Source organism: Streptopelia decaocto (assembly GCF_964273445.1).
Source record: "Streptopelia decaocto genome assembly, chromosome: 1".
Classification (NCBI taxonomy): domain Eukaryota; kingdom Metazoa; phylum Chordata; class Aves; order Columbiformes; family Columbidae; genus Streptopelia; species Streptopelia decaocto.
This window is the reverse complement of record NC_138663.1, coordinates 12,220,001-12,246,854: the sequence shown is the minus strand read 5'-3', so window position 1 is coordinate 12,246,854 and position 26,854 is coordinate 12,220,001. Positions and strand designations below refer to the sequence as shown.

General features: G+C 37.7%; 1 protein-coding gene across 5 annotated transcripts in view; it reads left to right on the top strand.

Annotated features, from left to right (window-relative positions):
- CD36 (CD36 molecule (CD36 blood group)) overlaps positions 1-26,182 on the top strand; it is a 39,198-nt gene extending 13,016 nt beyond the window's left edge. For 4 of the 5 annotated variants that reach the window (XM_082057525.1, XM_082057523.1, XM_082057524.1 and 1 more), the window contains 13 exons: positions 546-776; positions 9,789-9,949; positions 12,060-12,204; positions 14,211-14,390; positions 14,541-14,632; positions 15,064-15,110; positions 17,580-17,649; positions 19,299-19,486; positions 20,327-20,445; positions 21,761-21,834; positions 22,592-22,646; positions 22,848-23,012; positions 23,725-26,182. In XM_082057525.1, the coding sequence (XP_081913651.1) occupies positions 657-776; positions 9,789-9,949; positions 12,060-12,204; positions 14,211-14,390; positions 14,541-14,632; positions 15,064-15,110; positions 17,580-17,649; positions 19,299-19,486; positions 20,327-20,445; positions 21,761-21,834; positions 22,592-22,646; positions 22,848-23,012 (1,416 nt within the window). In that variant the 5' untranslated portion in view covers positions 546-656 and the 3' untranslated portion in view covers positions 23,725-26,182. The other variant, XM_082057526.1, reaches the window with a different exon arrangement.
- Positions 26,183-26,854: the final 672 nt, after the last annotated feature.

Here is a 26,854-nt window from a genome sequence, read left to right as displayed (position 1 = left end):
CCAGTCATGCTTAACTTGCTAAACCAAAGTTTTATCCCGTCAGTAGCAGATTGTGGATTGAGAGGGATCGGGAAGACAGGCTCCTCGTAGGTGTCTCCCATTAGAGGCCGCCATTCCCACCAAGGTGCTGGTGGACCTTTAGGGCTTCCTTACTGGCACAATGCAGAAGCAGCGTGGGTAGCTCACCGCAGCTGTGCAAACTCCTGATTTTCCCAGAAGTGGGAGTCACTGGCATTGTAGGCTGTGATAAAAGCAGAGGGCCATAGCCTCCTCCTTTGGCACACAGAGATTTTAGAGAAGGTGCTTGCCTCAGGAGGAGTGTTAGTTGCATAATAGTTATATCAGTTTACCCTAATGAATCAGAGCAGAGAAAAAAAAAAAGGACTAGCTTGCCAGAAGTATATGCAACTTTTTTTTTTTTTTGGCACTGGCTGCCAGTGTCTGTCTGGTTTTGACATGTTATCTCCCTACCTGCTTCACCCCATGCACTTTGTACTTTGAGCTTTGGAATGTGACTTTTGTTCACTCTCTCCTTATATTAACAGCTACTTTCAGGAAGATCAGTGAGCCTATTGGGAGCAAGAAGTATAAAAAAATCAAGCCTTGCAGGGAGGATATTTTCACGTTGTTTGTCTGCACCCTGACAAAGGAGAGGAATGGCCTGTAACAGGAGCTGTGGGCTCCTCACTGGGGCCATCATCGGTGCTGTGCTGGCTATCTTTGGAGGGGTTCTGATTCCAGTTGGAGATCACCTAATAGGCAAAGCAATAAAAAAGGTACATGATTTCTAAACCTGTGTTCTGTTTCTGCCCTTTTCCTTTTTTTTTAAATTTTTTTTTCTTTATTAAACTTAGTTTTTGTAATATATACAATACAAACTTCCTTGGGAACAGATAACGCAGCAAAAGATTTTTAATATATTAATTATATTGCCATGTTCACTTTCTTGCTGTCTTTAGTGCTTCACATGAGAAAACAAAATATTGCTTTCAATAAGTGTTTTCAGTAATGTAATTTAGAAGTAAGCATTTTTAATTTTAATTATGTTTCTTTGTAGTTTCTTTTGTTTTTACCCATGATGATCCACTTACTTATTTTTCTGCATTTTTTTCTTATTTTGGTACTCACTCCATGGACTTATATTTATGTACTGCAAATAATCTACACAAACTTTTGGTGCAGAATCTAATCCTATATTTGCATGCATTCAACACACATTCTGTGACTGTATGATCCAAGCCAATGCGCTCCACAAGACTACGGGATCTGATCATATACATCTCCTTGGCTCAAGGAGTGTAATGAGTAGTTGAAGTAGAGCATTGTAGACCTGACAGACATATTTTCTTTTTGTTTCGGTTTGGTTTGGTTTGGCTTTTTATTATTTTATTTATTTAAAATTTAGTGCTATCTTTAAAGAAAAATGAAAAGTCAATTTGTTTAACCTTTGGCGAAAAGGATGTGTAACTAAGGGTCTAAATCATGGAGTTAGGGTTAAGTTAGACATGGGGTGTCCACCACAGAGACATATAGAGTCTCCTTGGGGTCACTGCAGCCAAAGTGGGCTCTCTTACAGTTAAAATATTAGAAACATGAATGTCTTTGGCTGATGTTAATCCTCCTGTTGAAGAGTGTGGTGATCTTGGACATACTTATTCAAAGGCCCTTCTGGAAGACTGTCTTTAACAGCTATATGGATATATGAACTGTCAGGAAATGTTGAACTGTCTGTTGGGGCCCTGCCTAGATTCTGTCATATTTTTCTTTTTTTTAATGGAAAATAAATGGCCTCTACACAACATTTTAATTTTGTCTAAAAAATTGGTGAAAACCTAACTGTAGAGGAATTTTCTAATTCTTACCATATTTTTCATAAATTTTCAAATGTATAGAGAATAAAAAAAATAATTCTCACTACATAATGTCTCACCCACCTTGCAACATTTTACAAAGAATTCTTACTTTCTATATTTGCAAATACTTTTAATTGATTGATGTATTGAGGGGATGGCAGGTTTTTTAGAAAGCACGCTTTAAAAATGTGTAGCTCCTTGCTTTAAATATTTACTTTGAGATAATTCAGATTGCTGTCTTATGCCATTAAGTATTTTTGAAGCAAATTACACATATTAGCAATGTTATGTGTTCATCTGTTTACATATAATAATGAACCAGTTATACAGCATGGTTTGCAAATGTCTACATATGAAATTATACCTGCATGAGTTCTTAGTGGTAAAGTGCTTGACAGGGTAATTTTTTCCTCAACCTCTTTATGATTTTCTGCATTGTGATCATGTTTCAGATGCTTGTACCTATTTCAAGGCAGCTTGTTTGATATATACATACACACACATATAGGTAAAGGAAAATTTGTACCAGTATTCATATAAAACATAAAAGAGTAAATTTGTAGATGCTTCATTTTTTTAAGTAAATGGATACATTTTTTTTCCAAACCACAAATCATACTAGATTATATTTTTCCTTTTCCTTTCTCATTTACCTGTGTGAATGAAAGGACTAGTAAGAAAAGCAGATATTTATTATTTGCTACAGTTATATTTAAGATAAACACAGAGCTGACTTCAAAGGAAACAAGTCTGCTGAGTAGAACATACTGAACATTCACCGTTTTTTCTGAAATCTCACTTTTGGAAATGTCATTTTTTAAAGGAATTTTTTGGTAGAAAAAGGTCAGTTTCAATGACAATTTTATGTGGAATTTCTCAAGAACAGAGGCTCTGGGAAGGTAAAAAACTAATGAGCAAGATATTCTCCCAGATGTGGCTTGTAAGCATTTATATTTGTATTTGGACTTGTATTAGGCAAAGCCTAAACTTAGGTCCTCACCACTTGGATTAAAAAGAATGTCAAAATGACATACTTTTAATAGAAGAGAAAAACTGTTTCAGATATCACCATTAGAAGCAAAATCATGTCTGAAATTCTGCATAGTCCAAAGCTTGAAAAAAGACCCAAAGTTGTCCCTCTGCCTATCCTTTCTCAGAGTAAATCTCAGTTCTTAGCACAAGTTGACACCACAGTTAAGAAAAAAACTATGTTTCTAGGGGAAATCAATTTTGCTATAGAATGTTATTGCTCAATCAGAGAAACCAATGTTGAGTAAACTTTTTTCTCCTGAATGAATAGTTTTAGGACACTTCATACTACACCAAGCCAAATTGTCATAAATGAATTTATTGTCAAGATTTAGTCAAATCACGTTATCATCAATTTACTCTCAAGCAAGTCCAGTTGAGCTTCTTAGCATCTCCCAATAAGCTGGGACAAATTTCTTAAAAAAAAAAAATAAATAAATACAATCAATAGTTCTGACCATTCTTGTTTTGCTAACAGCAAAAGCCTGGGCATGCTTCCCTTAAGCACACACCTCTGCAGCTTATCAGACCCTCCCAGCCTCACTTCTTCTTTATTGTAGTAACTGAGAGATAAACGTGAATAAACACCGCGGGACATGTTTTCCTGGAAGGCTGCATATTGTTGTTGAAGTGAAGAGAACGCAAGTGTATGGACAATCTCAGGTGCCCTTAGAAATTTGGCAGAGACTCCCATGGTATAGGCTGTAATCTTCTAGTAGGCAGCTGCTGTCCCCCACCCATGAACACTCCAAACAAAGTCCATGTAACATGGACTGTCAAGGCCAGGCTGGCCAGGGCTCTGAGTAACCTGATCTAGTTGAAGATGTCCCAGTTCATTGCAGTGGATTGGACTAGATGAGCTTTGCAAGTTCCTTCCAACCCAAACTATTCTATGATTCTATGAGCAAGTAACACCAAGATGTCACCTCTTTATGTGGTCCAGCTTGCTAAAATACATCTGTGATTCAACACAAAGCACTTTGCTATCTTCTCTAAACCTAGACTGCTCTACCTGTGTCTCAGATTTTTGGGGATAAGCTGCTTCTACTCCTGCCTGCAGCACGTTTGAAGAATTTCAACATTACATACATTTTCTGAATCTTTTTAGAAGCTCTTTTAAGAAACTGTCACTTGAAGAGCACACTCAAAATGAAACCACCAGTAGCATCTTGGCAGGGATCCACTGACCAAGATTAGTACTAAGCTATTTCAGCTCTGATACTATTCAAGGAAAGGAGACTTACCCCTTAAAAGTTGCTCTTGATTTCAGTACCAAAGGAAAAAAATCTTAGTTTCTGCAATCACTGAATCTACTGAGAGAGGAGAGATGCTTTTCCATGAAAGGCTTAGGGGTTTAGAAAACTGCCCTTGGTAAGTTAGGAGTGAAACAGAAAGGTTTTGGAGTTCTTTACAAAAAATATTTTGTTTGAAGCTATCAAAATATACATTTTAAAATTACTCCACACATTTTCGTTGCACATTATCATGTCCATTTTCATATTATTAGACATTATAATGTCTAACATTAAAAAAAAAATCAAAAGGAAAGGTAAATTCAAAATAACAAAGCAGAAACCTTGCAACTGATATTGTTGAAAGGAGATATTTTGACATAGCTTGATTACTATTTTTTGCCTTGTCCTCCCTTAAAACTGTATAATTTGTTTAGGCAAAATTCCCATCATTTCAGTTATAATAAGAATTTTTGTTCTTTTTCAGTTGATCAGATTTTTTTCCAGCTAGGTCTAACCACTCAAACTCATTGGTAGCTTTTTGCCAGAAAAATCTTTATTACCACTCCTCTAAGAGCTTTTGCTTTCTACCTGAGTGCATGAGCTCAGGAGGTTAACAGAAGCCACGTAATGTTACTTAATATATTAATTCCTAATGAATTGATATACAGAATGGTGTATGCTTTGCCAAAATATCTCAGTGCTCTGCTCTTTCTGTAGAGCCCTCAGGGTTAGTCTCTGCTATTTTTAGAAAAAAGCTATCAATTTTAGCTATTATTATGTTTAGCCATCTGTCTCTCTACATATCTGCTACGTATGATTGGCCAGATTGTATCTCCTCGGCTACTGGAGGCACAGGAGATCCTCCTAATTTAAATTGTGCTTGTGACACTCATGTGATACTTCTTTATCTAAACTAATGAAGCTAAAACAAATTATGTCTCTCAGCAGAACATAAGTGATTTAATCACACATATTCCAGCATTTTCAATGATAAAATTTATTTACTTTCATAATCTTTTATGATCAAGGACTAAAAAAGGACTAAAAGTTTTGATCCAACAAAGCCTGAATAGAAAGGCTAGTAATAAGCTAATAATAATAACTTTAAAAGTAATAGAAATAATAAATAATAAATGGCTTTTCTGGAACTTAACTTCTACAGTTTTATGGAACTGTATTGTTTGTTTCCTCCAACTTACACATGCAGCCCAACACGTACAACACATAGAGACAAACTAGTTACAATTTTGTTACAGCCTAAAGCATTCGTGGAATCACTCAGTTCCCAGAAAATGGCATATTTTGTCCATTTGGCCAGATTCTTTGTCAAAACAGCAACTTTGTCTTACATTTTGTATTTCTTTGCCAGAAATCAAGATGACTGAATTTAGCATAAAGCAACAAAGTACAGCAAGCTTGTACTGCTGACTGCTCAGCATTTCTTGAATTTATGTGTTGACAGTTTACCCGCCACAAGAGGGGGAAAAATTGTGATGAAAATAAAAAGAGTTAAAATTCCCCCTGATTTCACTCAGTCTTGCCCAGTTAGGTTGTGAGATGAACTTGGCTGTGTTGCAATTGTATATTTCACATCTACTTTTACTAACAGTAGTTAACTACTGCATAAGATATTAGGGCTGAAGCAGGTTGACTAGGCAGCTGAGAAGTGTTTCATACTATCAATTCCAATTTAGTACTTTCCCAAATTACCTTATCTTTCATAGTATCACAAAGCATGTCAGTGTTACTAGGGAAACATACAAGTGACTAGCCATAGAATCATAGAATAGTTTGGGTTGGAAGGGACCTTCAGAGGTCATCTAGTTCAACCCTTCCACAATGAACAGGGATATCTTCCACTAGATCAGGTGACTCAGAACCTTGTCCAACCTGAGCTTCGGTGTCTTCAGGGAATGGGGCATCTACCACCTCTCTGGGCGACCTGGGCCAGTGTTTCACCACCCTCATTGTGAAAAATTTCTTCCTCATGTCTAGCCGGAGTCTCCCCTCCTTTGGTTTAAAACCATTACAACCTGTCCTATTGCAACAGGCCCTGCTAAAATATCTGTCCCGGTCTTTCTTATAGGCTCCTTTTAAGTACTGAAAGGCAGCAGTAAGGTCTACCTGGAGCCTCCTACAGGCTGAACAACCCCAACTCTCTCAGTCTGTCCTTATAGGAGAGCTGTTCCAGCCCTCTGATCATTTTTGTGTCCCTCCTCTGGACTGTCTCCAACAGGTCCCTGTCTTTCCTGTGCTGAGGGCTCCAGAGCTGGATGCAGCACTGCAGGTGGGGTCTCACCAGAGCAGAGGGGCAGAATCATCTCACTCAACCTGCTGGCCATGCTCCTTGTGATGCAACCCAATATAGAACTGGCCTTCTGGGCTGCAAGCCCACATTACTGGCTCATGTCCAATCATTCATCTGCCAGCACCCCCAAGTCCTCCTCAGCAGGGCTGCTCTTAATCCCTTCATTCCCCAGCCTGTATTGATACTGATGGTGGCCCTAACCAAAGTGCAGGATCTTGGACTTGACCTTCTTTAACCTCATGAGGTTCGCATGGGCCCACTTCTCAAGCTTCTTGAGAGAGGGGTAGTATTTAGGGCTGGCATCACCAGTGATCAGGTAGCCAAAACTCAATGGCTTGCTGGTGTGAGGGTATTAGTTTTATTAAAGGAAGACATGAATAAAGACAGAGCTTTAACCCACCATTTGCACTCTTGAAGTATGTGACAGTGAATCATACACACCACCTTTGTGGGAGAAATTTTAGTAACAATAATGGCTGAATGCCACTGAAAATAATGGTCTTGCTCCTTTCCTTCCCTTCCCTCTTTTGTCCTGCTATTTCCCTTGTTTTAACTCTGGTTGTCATCCGATCCTTCCCCCTACCCACACCCCCAAGCCAAGTGGATCACTGGTAGAAAGGTAACCTAGCACCAAAAAAAAAAGGGGAATAGTCTTCCTCCAGTCTGGCAAGCAAAAATCACTCCCTGAGGACTGAGAGCTGGCACAAAGGAAAATGGGAGGCATGGGGATCAGGTACCGGGGGCTGCGGGAGCTTTTCCCTTTGTCTCCAGCGCTGTCAGGTTGGATCACCTGTTGCCTTGTATCATCCCTCAAGAGCATTCACGGTGGCACTAGCACAGAGTGAATGGTGAGCTACAAATCCACACAGTAACTTGTTGCAACCTGGCTGTCCCATGTACTCAGGTTCCAGGGACCTCTTCATACCACGTCAAAGTATTTTTTCTCCATTGGCATTCCTAAAGTTATAGTATGGACATACTAGTTACTCTTGCAAGAAAAATAAATGAGAACCAACCTATCTCTTTAGGTGGACAGCAAACTCATTCTAGATTGATAAAAAAGTACATAATACGGTGATATACAGTAAGAGGCAGTACAGAAAGTACATGCAAAGGATTATCGCATAGCTTACAGTCTCAGTTTACAAGAAAAGTCATCCTGGCTGTACTAAAATGCCAGTATAAAGTTCTGCACTCTATTAGCTTTCCCTGCAATAGCAGAGAGCGGATGAGAGACAAAGATCCACCCTTGGGAAAAAATAAGATCATTGACATGGAGAAAGCTGTGAGGAGTTATGTTCCTTATATTCTTCCAAGTCAACACAAAGTCATGAAATGTGAACATTGCAGACTAAACATGTTTCAAAGTACTCAAAATGTCTGAAGTTGAAGGCAGGTTGGGGACTATTTCTGTGCTTCACAGGAGAGGAGGAGAGGTGCTATGGCTCGGGCACCCAGAGCAAACTCTGAAGCAGCAGGGAAGTTCCCATATCATCCTGTGTTATTATAACCCTAACAAAGGGTTGTAAGGGGACGTACAAATGGATGGAGGAGAAAACTTAAATCTTTAAAGAAGTGATTCACACTTCTTTAAAATCTATCATCACAAGGTTGAAACTTTTCTATTCATGTCTGTGTCTGTGTGCTGTTGACTTCTAGAGAGATTAGTTTGTTCTCCTGACCATATATCTGCCCTCAACCGTTTCCCAATCCCATTTACACAGAGGCAGGAGATCAAATCCTGGCATCTACCTCCATCCCAGGACCCTGCTGAGTACAGATCACACCCAGACTGAGCAGACTGAGTTTTACATATATTTGTATCAGACCGCATCTCACAGCTCCCTTTAGCAATTCCCTGTGGAAAGTGAATAGGTGATTTTCAAATCATGTGAGCATTTCCCTTTGCACCAAGGAGGTAGTCTGCCCCACACCGGATCATAGCTTTGACAGTCTTGGGCCTCCTGAGGTTTACAAAACAAGGGTGAAGAGCATTTTAGCCATCAAGTGAGTGCAAGACCTCAAGCTGATGACACATTTGCTGTGGCAAGGTTTCCTTTCCCTCTCACATAAATGCACATAAATTATAGCAGATATTCAAACAGTAAGCCCAGTGCTTTACACCACCAGCAAGGCTTTTGCAACTCCACCATAAAACAGGCAAACAGGATTTCTACAAACAAAGCTCTGCCTGTGTTATGAGTTCTCCAAGATGCAGTGCTCATTTCTAACTGCAGTGGTTATTAATTGGTAGTATATACAGTTTTGTTTTGTTTTGTTTTCTTTTTTGATGGTGCTAAACAATCTCTAGAGACAGAAACTTAAGCTAGAAAGAAAATCTAGAAACTTGTCATTTAAAAAGTCTTATCTTGCTATCTGGAGGGATTCTAGCATTTTAATTCCTGTGACTCTATGAGCCATGTGCAAATTGCCTAATTAATATTGCACCACTCTAATAAAAAAGAATTTCATATGTTGGAGCCAAGCAGCTTAGATTTTTGTTCTTATTGTAAAAACTCTTCTGAATTTTTACCATGGAGGGGAAACAATACATTATAGCAGGGCTTTGGGAAAATCATATAGAAAGAGGTCTGATGCAGACCAGGCAAAGCAGGCATTTCCCTGACAATATAGAAAACATACCTTTAAATTCTCTTTGTCACTGCACAGTCCCAAGGAATGAATAGACATTTACCATGTTATAGCAGAGTGCCACGGTCCTGCATTGTCCTTATAGGCATATTTTGCCCTCATTGCCTGGACCTGGGAAACTTTCCTAACAAAATGTTATCAAAACTAGAGAGATTTCTTAGAAAGTCTCAGTTTTGGTGACAAGAGTTTTCTGACAAAAAACAGTCCTGTAAGAACACTTTTTGCTTTCTTTGGGTGAAAAATTACATAGTGTCTGAGTAATGCTCAGAGATAACTCTTGTTTCTTCCCCTGGGCTACTTAAAAATGTATTAAAAGCAGTTTATGGATTCTGAAAACTGCTGGGTATTGTTCAGTTGTTCAAAGATTTTTTTTTTTTACAAATGCTCAGAGAATTTCGAAAATATTTGAGAACTAAGGCAATGATCGACCACAGCAGTAAGAAAGTTTTGCTATTGGCTACAGTAACAATTATAACAGCCTTGTGATCACTTATTTTACAGGGACTCAATTTTGCTCTCACTAAGCAAGAATGTCAGGCTGCCTTCAAATGTTGGCCAAAAATGTGCGCTGTATGTCTCATATTTATGATAAATTAGCCTTTTTCTTTTTGTTCTGTTTGTTTAGGAATCTTCTATAGTCACCTGGAAAGTAAATGCAGCTTGTCACTCATTTTTTGTGGTTAATTTTAACTTTAATTTCTGTCCTTTTAGGAAGCTGTAATTTCAAATGGTACCATTGCTTTTCAAAATTGGCTTGTGCCAGGAAGTTCAGTTTACAGGCAATTTTGGATTTTCAATGTGGAAAATCCTTCAGAGGTATTAGAGCAAGGAGCACGTCCAAAACTTGAACAAAGAGGACCTTACACATACAGGTAAGCAAAGACCCCTGAGTATGTGATGTCATATATGTTTTGTTAAATTCAGAGAAAGTTCTACTGAGTTAAAAGTTATTTTTGAAGATCCAGCATTATATTTTAGCCAGACTTGACAAAAATGCCTGAACTGCAGCTACACAGAGCAATCACAAACACTTTCTGTATTGGGTTTCACATTGGGAAAAGCCATCTAGAAATAAGTAACTGGGTGTGAAGCTGTTTGCTCTTGTGAAAAACAATTTTTCATTAGCAAGGTGTTTGCCACAGCAACACAGAGGCACATTGCACTTCTTGCTGTTCAATTTTTTGCCAAATTTTTAGATAGAAGAAAATATGACAGATTCCCTAAAGCCAAGAGTTTATCTTATCACCCATGTATCTCTCAATTATTTTAATGATGTGTTTTGTTTCTTTGGTCCTTTATGACTTATTTTTAAGCCTATAGCTTTTCCTCTTTCAATTTTTTCTATGAAAAGCATTCATTTTTCTGAATGTACTAACTAGGGCCTAGTTGCAGCAGTCCCTCATCATTCAAGGAAGCTTTTAATCATTTCCTTAATTTTAATTGTGATGTTGACATAGAACTTGTAATTCTTCTGGAGTCATTAGGCCAAATATCCAGCTATCACTAGCACTCTTGTTATGAAATTTATTTCCTAAAATGATAGGATATTTCTTTCTTGAGATATTTGGGGATGCATATTATCTTTGCAAGAGAGCTTTGTATTACAGCATCTATGGCTGAGGTGCTCTGATGCCTAAAAGATTATTTATTTCTCATTAGAAACAGAGAACGCTTGGTTCATAGAGTACCTGGAAATAGAGTACACAGGAAATGGCTACACAGGAATCAGTAAACTAACCAGCTAACAAATACTGCAGAAGGTGAACTCCTGCCAAACAGAAATGTTTTATTCTGGTGGTGGTGATGGTGCCTATTTTCTCAAGCACAAGTCTCTTCCAGAAGCCTGGATGAGACCATATAAGAAATTATGGATATAACTCGTCTCACTGCTGTGGTCATGCTCACCTGGGATAAGAGGTCTACCTGAGTCAATGTGACTTTCAATTGCCCCTTAAATATTTTCTTATTTATTATAATGTAGAACAACTGGCCTTGAAAATGCAACTGTCCCTATGATTCTGTTGGAAACCTTGTTTTAGGTTTTTGTTTCCAGTTAGAAGTAACATTAACGAGAAAAAAAAAAACAAACTCCCTACTTTCAGGTAGTTGTTCTACACATTACATTATTAATGAAAATAATATGTACCTTAGTGATCTGGTGACAGGGTATGCTTGAGAGGCTTATGAGAATCTCAGGAGAGCTGAAACACTGCTTATAAACTTCCACATGCATAGGAAATGCTATCGAAGTGACTCCCATTATGGATTTAACCTGTAATCTCTTTTGTTGCAACACGACCTATCACAGAATCACAGAATCACAGAATGTCAGGGATTGGAAGGGACCTTGAAAGCTCATCCAGTCCAATCCCCCTGCTGGAGCAGGAACACCCAGATGAGGTTACACAGGAAGGTGTCCAGGCAGGTCTTGAATGTCTCCAGAGTAGGAGACTCCACAACCTCCCTGGGCAGCCTGTTCCAGTGTCTGTCACCCCCACTAAGAAGAAGTTTCTTCTCAAATTTAAGTGGAACCTTTTGTGTTCCAGTTTGTACCCATTACCCCTTGTCCTATCAAATAAAAAGAGTGTTTATTAACCATTCTGAGTCATCCCCTTCTAATTACATGCAACCATGAGAAAGTTTAGAAAAATGTGACAAAACAGTTAATTTAAAACAAATATAAGGAGATACAAGGTCCATTATTAAAATTAAAAAAAAATACTTGCTTTCATTTTAGTATGAAGAAAAAAAATATTCCCTCAGGCACTAAGGAAATATTTCCAGAAGACAAATATTTTACAGAAAATGGATTTTTTTACATATTTATTACACAAATTCACATAAGAAGGGGTTATAAAAAGTTCAACATTCATCTTCAAAAACATTCATCAACTTTTAAAAAAACTTCAGTAAGGCATGGTTATGTGTTGTCTCAAAAATGAAATGTTAAAAAAATTCTGTGTTTTTATTTCCTATTTCAAGGGTGCGATATTTACCCAAAGAAAATATCACGGAAAACTCTGATGGCACAATATCCTACATGTTGCCTAACGTTGCTCGTTTTGAACCTGATATGTCTGTTGGGACAGAAAATGATACCATCACGTGCCTCAACCTTGCTGTTGTTGTAAGTAAAGAAATAAAACCATAATGTCCAAGTTCAAATGCTGAGATACTGGAGGAAATAGAGGAGAAGTTAGGATTAGTAATACTGAAACTGCCACAGGATATGTTTCTTCTCTATGAACTCAGATGACATGAGTGTCAGCTACACTGAGGATAGCTGTATTACTGTCTTAAAAAACATTTTGAGGACATGTTGCATATATAGTAAGGTTTCCTTTGTATTCCTCAGCTAATTTTAATGGTAAATGAAAATTGATTTGTTCCTGTCAGTGGAAACAAAGTCATGAGTTTGGATAGGATGTATCAAAAAGCATCCTCGTAGTCAGTTTTAATGTGAGAATGAATCAAGATTTTGTGGGTGGATTCCCTTTCTGTGTGAGGTACAGCATGGACAGTAAAAGGCAGATTTTGCATCATCTTTCCATAATATCTTCTGTCCTGTTTAGGCAGGGGGGCTGTGTTAAGTCCCATGCTCAGTAGATGCATGGCCTCACTATCCCAGATGCCTGCTCCCCGTGGTAAAATCTCAGCACAACTGCAGTGACATCCCCTGAGCTCTCGTCTCCTGCCGAGACCTTAGTACTTAAGATAAAAGTAATGGGGTCCCACCCCAGAGTAGTGCTAGACCCTAGTCCAGACATTTTTTGTGTTGTCACGGGCTGAGAATGTTTGCCCTTAATTGATGTTTACATTTTATGGATTTGTATTCAGTCCTGGTTGTGTTGCCTGGTTGTGTTGCACTAGATCTGTGGTGTCTGCATGTTCAGGATCTCTGTGAGAGAGTGTGTGCTAGGGGCAGAGTGAAGAGATGTTTGCTGTTAACACAGTATAGAATCATAGAGTCAATCACAGAATCATAGAAGATAGTCACAGTAGAATTTTGAGAGATTTTTTCACACTTTATTAACCCTGGGGGGATTGAACCCACATCTCTTCTGTCTCATAATCTTGTAATATCCATACTTTCTTTTTACTTTGTGTTCAAGTTCAGACAAGAGGGAGAGATTCCTGAGGTTGAGGAGGGCAGGAGTTGAGAGCAAAAGGGACTCTTCCATTGCCATCCTCATAGCACTAAGTACAGAGCAGTGGTCTACTAAAGAGCTGAGGACTTGCTCTAAGAGAAAGACTTATTCTTACACAGATTCACTTGCCAGAATTTTTACAATTTCCTGCTTTACTAGACAGGCTAACACAGATCATTTCTGTTTGCTTTCCACAAGCTATTCAGTGCGTTTAGGGACTTGACTTTGTGTTTACGCCTCTGGGAACCTTCATTACAATTGCTGCCAGGAAATCTACATTATTCTTCATTGAATTAGGAGAAGATATCCGTTATTTAGAATTAAAGCTTTTCAGAAAGAAATTGTTTGTTGCAAATGTATATTCTTTCTAAATAAAGAATTAATGAAGACTGAGCACTTGGTCAGCTTTATGCAAGATACAGTTGTATTCCTGCTAGCGTAACAGCAAATCTAAATGACTTATCTAAGCCAATAAGTAACAAGGCTCATATATTTTTACTGACCTGTTTATAGTGTGACTGAGTCTGAAGTGTGTGACATCTGGAGATGACAGAAAAGAGGTAGAAAACTGGAAGTGGTACAACCTTTGTTATACACATAGGGATTTGAGATTATTACTTGGAGATACTAAAAAAGCCATCTGGCCACAGACCTGGGTAAGTGGCTATCAGTGTCCCTGCTTGAGCAGAAAGGTTGGACCAGATGACCTTCAGAGGTCCCCCCCAACCTCAACTGTTCTGTGATTCGGTGATTAGGATGTTCTAGTGAACTCATGTAAGCAGTAAAGACAAATTGTCTGCCTTTGTGTAAGTTATGCACAGTAATTGTAGTAAGGATTGTCAATTTTAAGTAGGAAATTAGTTTACAGTGAGCTGCAACTCTGGAAACCAGCTTTGCTAGAGGTTTCTTGGAGTCATTCTCTGTGGTTTTGATCTAAAGTGCATGCAGAATTCTATGCTAAACATTAATTTTATTGCTGTTGTAGGCTGCACCTGCTGTGTATACAAACACTTTTATACAACTGCTACTGAACACTTGGATTAAGGCTTCTAAGTCACAAATGCTGCAGAACAGAACAGTGAAAGAAATACTGTGGGGATACAAAGATCCCTTCTTAAACAAGGTCCCCTTTCCCTTGGACCCAGTTCTGGGAGTCTTCTACCCGGTAAGTGAAACCAATGAGGAAGCAAAGCCTTTGATTGTCATACTGTGAATAAAAATTAAGGCAGCTGCTGTGAGGAAGAAAAATCTGACAATGCTACAATCTAGTTCAGTACTTCTAACTGTTTTTTCCTTCTTCTTGTGTCTGTTACAGTACAATGGGACATTGGATGGACTTTACAGAGTCTATACTGGGAAAGAAGATATTAGAAAAACAGCAATAATTGAAAGTTATAAAAACAAAAGGTATCATAGCACTTGTAAAATTAAAAATTAGACATTTTTTCAAGGTATGGCTTTTGAGGTTTGATTCACTAAGAGCTATAGATAAATGGAAAATCTTCAACAAATCAAAAGAAGTTGGATCAAGCTCTGGGCTTAGCAAAACCACCTCTGTGTTGTTAATGATTCTTTTAGGAGCTTGGATTTAAGGCAGTTATTGATTCTTTGATACAAGTATTTATTTCTGTTTTTCATCCTTATGTAGCTAGATCCCTTTCATCCTATTGCGATGCATCATATAGTGTATCTGAATAAGTGAATCAACATCTGTATTCTCTAACTTTGCTAATGGCTCAGGCTTATATAGGAGCAGTTATATTTAGCAATAAAGGTAATGAAATAGATGACGTGGTATAATATAATAAATACAGAATTACTCTTTTTTTTTCTTAAAGGAATCTTTCATACTGGCAAGGTCACTGCGATTTGGTTAATGGCACAGGTGAGCCTATTAGAGCTTTTTTAAACTTCAGTATTTCTTGATATAGCAAGGGAATCATGAGATACATTTTTTAAGTTAATTCCCCTGCACTTTAACAGTTCTATATTCTGTATATTAATGTTTATATAAATATGAATGTGGATATACTGCTATTATACATGTATATTTGTGTATCTATTATTAAATACATATTATACATTATTTTACATTATTTTATATTTGCTGTACACACACCCTCTTCAGCTAGAGTACATGTGGAAGAAATACAAGAAAAGTATCCATCTCTCTGTTTCTACTAATTATCTTTAAGCTATTATATAACTAAGATATATTTTCTTTGCTGTAGTAGTTGAAACTTAGCTTTTCAGTCTAATACTGTACATTAATTTACACTATTGAAAACCAAAATTAAATGCACCAGAATGGACAGAAAATATTTTTACTGAGCTACAAAAAGAAAACAAGGTGACAAGGGAGAAGGCTGTCAGACTGGTGACTTTCAGGTCACCAACAAGAGAAAAGGGATGGAAAAGTAGCTTAGTTCAGGATTAATAGACTACAGAAGAATATTTTTGAATTTGCTTTTGGAATGAATATGAAAACAGTTGTGTTGTTTAAGACACATTTGTTCAAGATGACATTTTTCTTCTTGATGAGTGAAAGCATGGCTGTGAGGACACCAGAATCTGTTGAGCTGAGGCTGGCAGATGTCATGGTGGATGCTTTTGCAGAGAGCCTTAGGCTTTCAGTGAACAAGTATCTAAACAAATAGTTTTTTTTGATGTGTGGTTTTTGTTGTTGAGGTTTTTGTTGTTGTGGTGGTGGTTTTCGTGATGTTTGCTTGTTTGTTTTCCTTTTCTGTGCTGCTTTCCCTGGCACAGATAATTTTCCTTATAACCTAGAGCACATGTCAAGTTATTTTGAAGTATTTCAAGTACATCACAAGAACCTGACTATCTAAAAGTCGGTGAATCAGGATGGATTAGTTCCTTTTAAAAATAATTGATTATATTATATTTTTAGGTTCTGGGATTTTCCCTCTTTCTTATAGAGTCTGAACCCTTTTTACCCAGGGTCAGCATTGTGTTTTTTCTTCTTCCACAGCTGATGGAATAAGCATAATCAGCTAACTAGGCTAAGTGCTCCAGTACAGTGAAAACATGGAGCTTTACCTTATTAGCAAAGGTTATCGTGTCGTTTACAAGAGCATTCAGTGTGACTGCTCAGGAGAGACCATGTGTTTAAAGAAGCAGCAGGTTTAAAAAGTCATGTGAGAATTCCTTCTTATCTTGTAAGCTTTCACACCAAAGTGCAGCATGTATAGTATAAATAAATATCTAGATAAAAATATTGAGTATTATTCTACTACAGGGCTTGAAAAGCGTCCATGTTTGCAAACTCTCCAAGACTGCCGAGATTTAGAAATAGTGTGTCTAGGATGATCTTGGATGTTACTTAAGAAAAAGTGCTGCTGTCAGCAGTGAGCAAGTGGCAGTACATAATTTAGCTTTCTCGCTCTTGCCAACTAGATTGAAAGATATCGCAGATGTTCTCAATCCCTTGGTTATGGCTGCTGAGTAAGAAACTAAACATAAATTATAGCAAGAAGTAACAAATGTACTGGTTAAAAGTTTCTTACAACACCTTGCTTGGAAAAATGACAGTCCTCTTGCTCAACTCTGGATTCTGGCAACACAGAAATGTGCATCTGAGCTATCTGTGTTCTTATTATAACAAGTAGAGGAAAAGGTATTACACAGTGCTGTTCCTGTGACCTATTTTGCATGTCTACCATGAGGTGAGGTGGCTTGTGCCCTAGAATTGCTTCCTTCTCACCATAGAGAAGATCTCAGCTTGCAAAGAAGGGGTCTGCTTGAGCAATCTTTGCTGAAAAAAGGTCTAGCACTATTAAATAGCCAGTTTTGAAGTCTAAGGCTGTGTTTCTTGTAAGTGCTGAGTGCCATAACTGCAGGTGAACCAAGCATCTCTAGAAAGGTGTAGGTCATTAGACTGCATAAACTTTGAAGCAATGGCAACAGGTATTGGGATTCGTACTAAGCAGGATTGGTTTTTGTATCCTCTGTTTTTAATGGGCTTGATCATATGTATTCATATCTGTGGGGAAAACAAAACAAAATACAACACAAAACACACACACACAAGCTGCCATAATTTGGCTTGCTATCTTATCTTATCTTATCTTATCTTATCTTATCTTATCTTATCTTATCTTATCTTATCTTATCTGTAGACTGCCTGTCACTGTGCAATAATTTAGATAAATATTTTCCCTATAAATGGTTTATTTTGTTTACCTTTTTCACAGTTTTATAGGAGAGTAACAGTTGAGAATTGAGCTAGAAATTTAATCACATCTTCTGAGTGGAATTGTTTTCAGACTATTTTATTTTATTTTATTTTATTTTATTTTATTTTATTTTATTTTATTTTATTTTATTTTATTCACAGATGGAGCATCATTCCCACCATTTGTTAAGAAGGATCAGACTCTGCGCTTTTTCTCCTCCGATATTTGCAGGTGCGCTGGTATTTTCCTGGTGTGCAGACACACCTGCATGTGTCACTCGAATGCTCTGTTATTTCAAAGTGCATCTGCTGTGTCTCTGCTTGGGTACAGGTCACTGAGGCAATTTAAAATAAATGTTTCCCCTAAACACAAGTAAATTCATGAGCTGTGCTCATGATTCAGAACCCGATTCTACTACTTTCATTCACGTCCAATAGTAAGCTAGTTACGGTGTATGTTATTTCAGTCAGTTACAGGTGTATCATTTGGGAATATCCAACAATGTTGTGAGCTGTTAGAGATCTGTGAAAGACACAGAGGGTCACAGGGTTGAAAGTCTTGAAAGTCTTCTTCTAAGATCAGGACCCAGCCTATAACCTGCCGTATTTGGTCTGAGAAGGCAATAGGTACAGCAAGGGTCAGTTAGATCCATCTTCGGCATTTCTGCAGAAGATTCTCTGTGCAGAACAGGATTTACCGTCACCCACTAGATACTTAAAATTGTTTTCTCACAGGATATTTTTACATATTTTATTTTTATGTATTTACAAATAAAGCTGCTGAATGCATCCCATACTGATGGCTTTTCAGCCTGCTTCTTCTGCTGTGGCTATGCAGTGTTCCTGAGTTCTCCAGTGGGATCACTGGAAGCCATGTTAAAAGATTTAAAGGGCATCATAGTGTATTTACTTCGAGATGTTTGACCCCTTTATTTATTTTGCTGCCTGGAAACAGAGCTGCTTCCTTTTAACTAGGCTTAAAGTGAGCCATTTGCTTTGCAGGCTGTTTGTTTACAATGATCAGTGTTTATACATGAAGTTAAAGTTCTTCTCTCTTTTTCTTTCCTTTTTTTTTTTTTTTTTTTGGTCAAAAGCATTTTGGAAAGTATTTCACAAGTCATGGTAAAGGGAACTCTATGCAGAGGAAAAATGACAAAATCATTTGGATTGATTGCACACAGTTTGAGAGATCCCTCTGGCCATTTAATTCTCATAATTAATGAACAATGAAGAAGGACAGTAACTATTGCCCAAAGGTTGTGCTGAAACAGGGCATGGAATATGGTTCTGTTCATGTTACAAAACCCAGAACCCTTCTTTTGTTTGGCTGCAATACAAAGCATTGCTGCCCTGGTTACATTACTGTGTAACAACCGTCTCTCTGTATCAGCTGATAATGTATGAGCAAGAAGAAGCTTAAGTGATATTGTGATTCATATGCAACGGAATAAGATTATATGCAGAATATTGCCTGCATTGTAAAGTTTAGATTAGTATTATCAAGTTAGCAAAAGCTTATAAAAAACCTGTTTTAGATTGATAAGTATCTCTACTGTAGTCCAAAAATTTCATAATAACAGTGAGTGTAGAAATTTGTAGGTAAAAGAGCTCTTAAATAATTTGTTAGCTTTGTGTGTCTCATTTAGTATTAGTATTTTTGTCTTTTTGTCTGTTTTCATGGTCACCTTGGAGCTTGTACATCCTTTTGTGGAAGTGTGGAATATTCTCCACTGCAGAGGAACAAGGGGCCTGGATGTTGGGTCCCTGGAGTACTTGTTTCTTTAAAGACAGAAAATGTTGGGGAATCCTTAAGGAATGTTGCCATGAATTCAGATTTTTAATACAAATGACTGAAACATGTTTATCTTCTTCCATCTTCAGATCAATCTATGGAGTTTACCAGGGCAAGCACGAGGTGAAGGGAATCTCACTCTATCGTTTCGCAGTTCCTCGTGAAGCTTTTGCATCGCCTGCTGAAGTCGGAGATAATTATTGCTTCTGTACAGATCAAGTCATTTCACAGAACTGCACATTAGCTGGAGTCCTAGACATCAGTGCCTGCAAAGCAGGTATAGCAGTAACATGGTGCTGCCAAACAGATCATTTAACTGGGGAAAAAGCACATGTCCTGTAGCTGAGGTTTTACTTTAAGATCCAGGATGTTCATGTTTATCTGTGAGTTCTTCCATAGATTGCCTGTGAGACCTTTCACATTTCTGCAGCCTCATTTCCCAAAATGAGGACTATATTATCACACTTCTGTGCTATGCAAAATAGTGCTATACAAAATTGTGATACTACAGATTAAATGCTGACACTGCGGGAATGAATGTATGGAAAGGAAAGGAGGGGGCACTGTCTGTATAAAAGCCAGATATAATCACAGTCCTTTTTATTTGTGTTAATTTACACACACTGTCTGTGTGTGTGTGTACACAACTATATACACATGCAGAGATGCAGAGACACTACTGGCTTAGTTTAACATGAGTATAATAAAATAAGTTTGTACAGAGTCTGCATTTGGTGCAGAGTGGACAGTGTGGATTCCCTTCAGGCTTGATTTCTACTAAAAGAGGATCATGAAGGTGAGGGGAAACTGAGACAGTCAGGTTCTCCCTTCCACTGCCAGCTCCACAGTGTAAATACAGACAAGCAGGATTTGTAACTATAATTTATTTCACCATAAAAATTTTCCTCATGACAGTAGAATCACAGAAATGCTCTTTTTTTTTTTTTGGGGGGGGGGGGGGGGCGGGGGGGGGCTGGTGGGAGAGGTTGGACTCTAAACATTTTTATCAGGATTGTGTGTCTATATAAAAACCTATGTTTGCATAGAAGATGGCCTCAGAAGATGAACACTGAAACAAGGCTTAATGATTTGAATGAGTTTCTTTGTTTTCAAATAGGAAAACCAGTATTTATCTCTCTTCCACATTTTCTTCATGCAAGTGAATCTATATTGAATGATGTCGAAGGCCTGAGCCCAAATGAAGAGGAACATGAGACATTTCTAGATGTAGAGCCTGTAAGTCCAAATATTTAATAATTATAGCTCAGTAAACTTGCAATATTTGAGTTTAATTGTAGTAAAGCAGGCCTTTTACCAGAGGGATGACCAGAAGATACAAGATTTCCATGCTTGCTTTGGCAAGATCTCCTCACAAAAGTGTTACAGTTTTATCAGGGGAAATTTAGAGCAAAACTTTGTCTCCTTCTGACCTTCAAAGCTGGGAAAATAAGTTTTGATTTTTCCTTATTGGGAATGTGGGATTAAATAGATTCTGCAAACTTTAAAGTCTGCAATAGCTTTTCTACGACATTCAAGTACTTTGAACAAATTATTTTCTATGGAAGATCTGTTCGCTCTACACTTTTTTTTTTTCCAGCTTCTGTAACTAGCCATTTTTTAATTACCATCTAAATGGAAATTAAATAAATATAGATGAGTTTATTTTCAAGAAAACTGGTAAGTTTATGAACAGATTACCTAGACCAGGCTGAAAATAGTCTTTGTGACTCAGTTTGTACAACAGACCTCCTAAACTGAATGACCTCATCACAGCTCTGATCTTGATTATCTCTGATTTTACCTCTACTTCTGTTCCAGTGATTGATATTCTTAATTTTAAGAGTATTTACCAAAGTGTTCTGAATTGTGTGATGAATTCTAAGGTTCTAAAATTCTAATTCGCTCTGCATTTAGATGAAAAAGTAAAATTCAGCATTTCTCACTAAAATATTTTTAGTCATATAATTTGACAGTTAAGCTATGTAACTTCAATGATGAGATCTAAAGTTAAATCTTTGTTTCACCTTATTTGGAATAGAGACATAAATCAGAATTTCCTAAATCTGATATGAAATTTTCAAGAGTCATACCCTGTCTTGGTTTTGTGGAGGACAAAGGGGAAAAGGAGATGAAGAAAAGATCTGACCTTTGTTTTGAAATGTTCAGATATGAAATGTTTGTTTCAGCCATTTGAAAGTTAAACGTCCTTCTTATTAAAGAAGAAAACATATCTAATTTCTGGTGGGAAAAAAAAAAAACCTGAAACATGTACTTATATGAAACATTTTGTAAGGGATTTAGTACTTTTAACCTTTTTTTTTAACTTTTGGTTTTAATTGCAAATTATAAAAGTTACTGTAGTGAAGCCCCAAAATCAGAACTTGTATGAGAAATGAGAGACCCTTAGAAACATTAAAATTTCATAAAATGGAATCCTTCAAAACATAACAAGTAATACCAAAGTGCTTTTTGACACACTCTATGTTCTAGGCTTAGGCATCCAAAAGTTTAAAATAATGTGAGTTGTTGGTTTTTTTTTTTCTGATTTTAGATCACTGGCTTTACACTCCGATTTGCAAAAAGGCTGCAAGTAAACCTCCTTGTGAAGCCCGCACCAAAAATTGAGTAAGTACTACTTCATTATTTTGTTTCTAAAGACTTTTTTCAAGAGGGCTGATTGGTCGAGTGTCAGCAGGAATGGCTGGGAAAAGAAGGAATTAAAAGATTTTCCCAAAGCCCATTTATATTTTTTGAAAAAAATTCCATCATGACTTTTCAGAGCACCTTAATTTCAGCAGAAGAGCAACCCTTCTGAAGCAAGGCACTGTCCAAGTATTTTAATACACATTTGTTTCCTCCACAGAAGCTAGTAAGGCAATATGTTCTTAAAAATAACATGCTTACAAAACCCAAATGGGGGCTATGAGGATGAACTTGAAGGCAAATACTGTTTTCCATAACAAATCCAAAGAGAGAGAAATTGTGTATGCTCTGTCACTAGGTGGATTTTATCACTAGGGCTGGTGGGTGTCTAGCTGTTTCTTCATTACCCCAAATGTACATGTACAGATGTGCATTTGGGGATCCTGTACATCTGGCAGGTGGACACCACACAGATCTTCAGACCCTCACACCAACACCTCATTGTGCTCAACCTTTCTTCTTTCTGATTGCCCACAAGACTAGACAGAAAGAGCTGGTTGCCTGATATATAAAATGGCTGCTATTACTAGTAGGCTTTTTTTTTTCAGGCTAAAACTATACTAAAAAGGTACGTCTGGAAGGTAGAAATATAGTTAGTGGAGAAGAAAAGTTTTTAAATAGAGACTGGGCTTATGCACCAAACCAAAGGTAACATGCTGTAATTATTTTCTCATTTCAGAGCTTTATCAAAAGTTCAAAAACCTTATATTTTTCCTCTTCTTTGGCTAAATGAGGTTAGTATATTTTCTATTAATCTTTACTGTTTTAAAAAAAAAGGAAAAAAAATTAAAAAGACCTAGTTTTTTTTTAAGTCTGAGTGCCCTGAAATTGGGCAATTTAAACTAATGCTGTGATTTGCACACAACAAGCATATTTTCAGCAAGTAAGGGCTTGCATGGTTACCTTTCACTGACATTTTTCTTGCACTGTTTCAGTCTGCTGTCATTGGAGATGAGAAAGCAGAAATGTTCAGAAATAAAGTCACTGGTCGGGTCCAGATGCTGAGTGTGCTGCAGATGGCATTAATGATCGCAGGTTCTGTGCTGTTCGTCGCATTCTTGGGTTCCTATTTCATATGCAGATCAAAGAAATTAAAATAAGTAAGTAAGCACAAATGGCTCAACCCTCGGTGGTAACTTTCCCTCAGGGTTTCAAGAAGTTCAGAATCACTACCTGTTTAGCTGTTCTTATTTTTTAAGTGCTAGTAAATTTGGCAGTTTTTCTCTGTGAAATCATCCAGATAATTTAGCTAATGTTTTCAAATTCTCTTCCCAGCCTTAATCTTCCAGGATGCTCGTAACACACTCAGGAGAGGGTATTGGGAACTATATCAGAAGACCAACATTTTTTTTCCAAAACACAGCATTATTGTTGTGAGTTCATGAAAACAGACATTTTATCCAAGACTGCTAAACTGCTCAGAAGTGCCTTCTAGTACTTCTCTGTGACAGAGGCCACACAGCTGCAGATTCCTCTGCTCTTCCAGGACAAACCCATGTCTAGGGTTCAGAGAACCCACTGGAAATGACATTTTTTATTGAGTGTTGGTTAGGGTTTCTCATTTCTTTCAGGCATGCATCATTGTCATGCTGTACGAGCCCACTAAGACTAAATATACTCCTATCATGGGTAGAATAACTAAGTAGTGGATTAACGCACTGACATCTAGGAAAACAAGCGCATTTTTTGAGTGATTTGGAAGAAGTGCAGAGACATGAATGTTTTGGTGAAAAATATGTTGTAGTAAAAAGACATTTATAAGACGAAGACTTACCTCATCACATGCTGAATTCTGATTTTGTTTCACTACAGGTAACAAAAGACTTCAGAGGTAGTCAGTGTTTAATAGAACTTTCAGCCAAGCAGTATGTTAAAATTCAAAGACAAAAGGTATGATTCAAGGCACAGTCGGTCCACATGCTATGGAATTCAACATGCTTTTCCATTTTGAGAAGACCAACTCACTAACCCAAATAAGCTGATGTTTCCAAAGGCCCACACTTGCGACGTCACTAAAGAGGCCACCATGGAAAATAAGCTTTCAAATAACTTTGATTATTTGAACTTTGTTACAAATTTTAAATGACATTCAAGCAGACTGAAGTTGAGGTGCAGCTGGATTTTAGTCAACCTTCCACCATTTATGCAACTTGCTACTTTTTTTCTACTGAGACTTGCAAGACAAATGGAAGCCGTTTGCTGATGTTCTGTCTGTGAGCACAGATTGGGAATGACAGCACCTTTGAGCTCATTCTGTGCTCTAGATGCTCTCATTGCAATATTTCTTTCTGTTCCTTCAAGGAATGGAAGCTGCTGCAATAGAACTGCTCTCTGTCCTCTATTCAGGGATGTGAATTGCGTTGAATGTGAAGTTTATTATGTAAAGTTACTAACTGTAATACGTGAAGTTAATAAAAGACTTACTAAAATATGTGGTTTATACATTTTATATAGAGATGGCTCAGACAAATGCCTTGGTCATTCATATGTTGATGGAGCTCATCAACACTTGGCTCCACAGCTGTTTAGTCATCTGAACCACTCCCAACCTGCTCAGCTGCTAATTTTGTTGCCTCCCATGTGCTTTTCTTTCTGGCTCTTGCTTGAACACCAGCTTCTGCTCTGCCCTAACCCCCCTTAGCCCGAGGCCTCCCCTAGAGAGTGATCTGATACAGATACGTCACCTTTAAGGTCAAAAGAAAATATTTCAGAATGTTCCAGACACAGGAAAGACTGAGATAATTACTTGGATCAAACATCAGAGGGTTCCACTTCCCTACTATAGAAGAACATAGATGAAAACAGGTAGTCCCAATTCTTTAATGATAAACCATCTGCCACAAGGAAATTTGTGCAAGCATTTGTTTAATGAGGTGCATCAGCCTGTAGACAGGTAGCAAACACTGCCATCTGCATAAATGCTTTACTTTTTCATTTAATCTGAATGCCATATCTTAGAAATGAGAGTCACTGGGGCAGATATTTAGTGTTGCGGGGTCTCTCCTTTTCCTGTGGATTCTCTGAATTCACAATGGGATCCTAAGTTCAGCACTTTCTATGATTTCTTCTTGGACCTTTTGTATCCTTGAATAAGAGCTGCAAAGAAAAAGAAAAATCAAACATGGCCAGCCTCTCATAGCCTGGTGTTTGGAAATAATGCTACAATGGACTTTAAACCAGAAAGGTTTGTCTTGCTGGTAAAGGACAATATCTTTGGCGGGGTATCTTTAGTAAGGTGTTTTTATCCTTCAGAAATAAAGGGAAAAAACCCAACAGACTAAAGTGCTGTTGTTTTAATCCTATGTTCCTTGTGGACAAAGTTACGCAGCTATGAATAAAGCTGAAAAATCACGGAAAACCAAAGAGACTATTTTTGAAGGCAAAGTCTATTGGGTACGTTCAAAATAATGGCTGGATATGTGGAGGCATGACAGTCAAGGGAAGTTCTGCTCTCAGACACCCCATGCATTTGGTTGTTCATGGTGCTTATTAGTCAAAGAAAAATCAGACCTTTCTCTCATCTTTACATTGTGGATGGTGTCATATGTCATGGTCTGTTCCCATATCAGTCTGGGGATAGTTTGACACAACTTAAGACATCCTTAGAGTCCTATGGACTAGTCAAAAAGGTATGAGGACATCTAAAGTCATTAAGTCACCTTCACTGAAACAAGTATAACTCTGCTATGGTTCAAGATCTGACACCAGGTTCTTATTCTAAAATTAGTCTTTTGTGCCAGAATCTAACAGTGAGACCTTTTCACAAAAACAAACAAGCAAACAATCAGTAATGCCTCTGTCATTTTTGATACAATAAGATTTCAGCTTCATTTTCTTTGGCTTCAAGTCCATTGTCAGCAAGATTGTGTTTGCTCTACTAGTGTTGTTTACTGCTATGTCATGCTCCAGCAGCAGTGATCCAGCAAGCCAGGCCATGATTTTAAATGTCTCAGGGCCCAATTTTGCATGCACAAAAATACATTTGTTCATATGTATAATCTCATTGATCTCAATGTAGGTTTGGACTTTTAAACAATGTTCAGCACCTACATTGCACTTGAATTATAGTTATTTTGTCCAAAGCATCGCTTGCAGTTATTGTTAATTCATGTTATTAAGGCTAATGTTAAATATTTACATTTGTTAAAATAATGCAGGATAAACATTTCTTAGAAATGTTAATGAACTCAGTAAAAAGAAAATAAAGCTCAAACTCTTCTTTCTGAGAACCTGATGTCTAATTGTAAATAAAGTCTTCCATGTCAAATAATGAAGCCTTTGTCTTTCTTTTCTTGGTATTTCGGCTGTGTTTTCTTTTCCTGGAGATGGATTTTATAAACTGATGAATAAGTGAGCTTGAGGTTAACCTTGTTATGTCATTGTTCTCTGGCACATCTCTTCTGCTTAGAAGTGCATATCACCTTTCATGTTGCCACATGTTATGATATAAATACCAGAATTTTGCTCCAGATTGAAAATACGAGGAGACTTTGTGGGCAGAGCTCAGCACCAGCACATCTAAACTGAAGCAATCCTAAAACAATTCCAGGAAAACGAGCTCAGAGAGAGAGACCTGCTTTCAGCTCCCTTGCGCTGGAGGTGCTGGCAACACAGCGTTACGCATCCAGCAAGATGTTTCCTTTGCTAGTTCTGCTGGTCCAGCAGGTCTGATGAGAGGGGAGCCCAGCTACACTCACACCTCACGTTCCCCACCCACCCCATATCCTTATGGGTGAAAATCACTGGTGAAAATCAGATCTGACCCAAGATCTACCAGCCCACGTACACACCCAGAGCAGGTGTGCCAGCTCTTGATCTCTAACTGTAATTACGCTTTCAAAGCCTTTCTTAAAACCTGTTCTTCCCACCTAGCCTACCTGTGTCTGGTAAGGTAATATAAACATGCAACTACTCCCTGAAAAAGAAAGTTGATGTTTTCTCT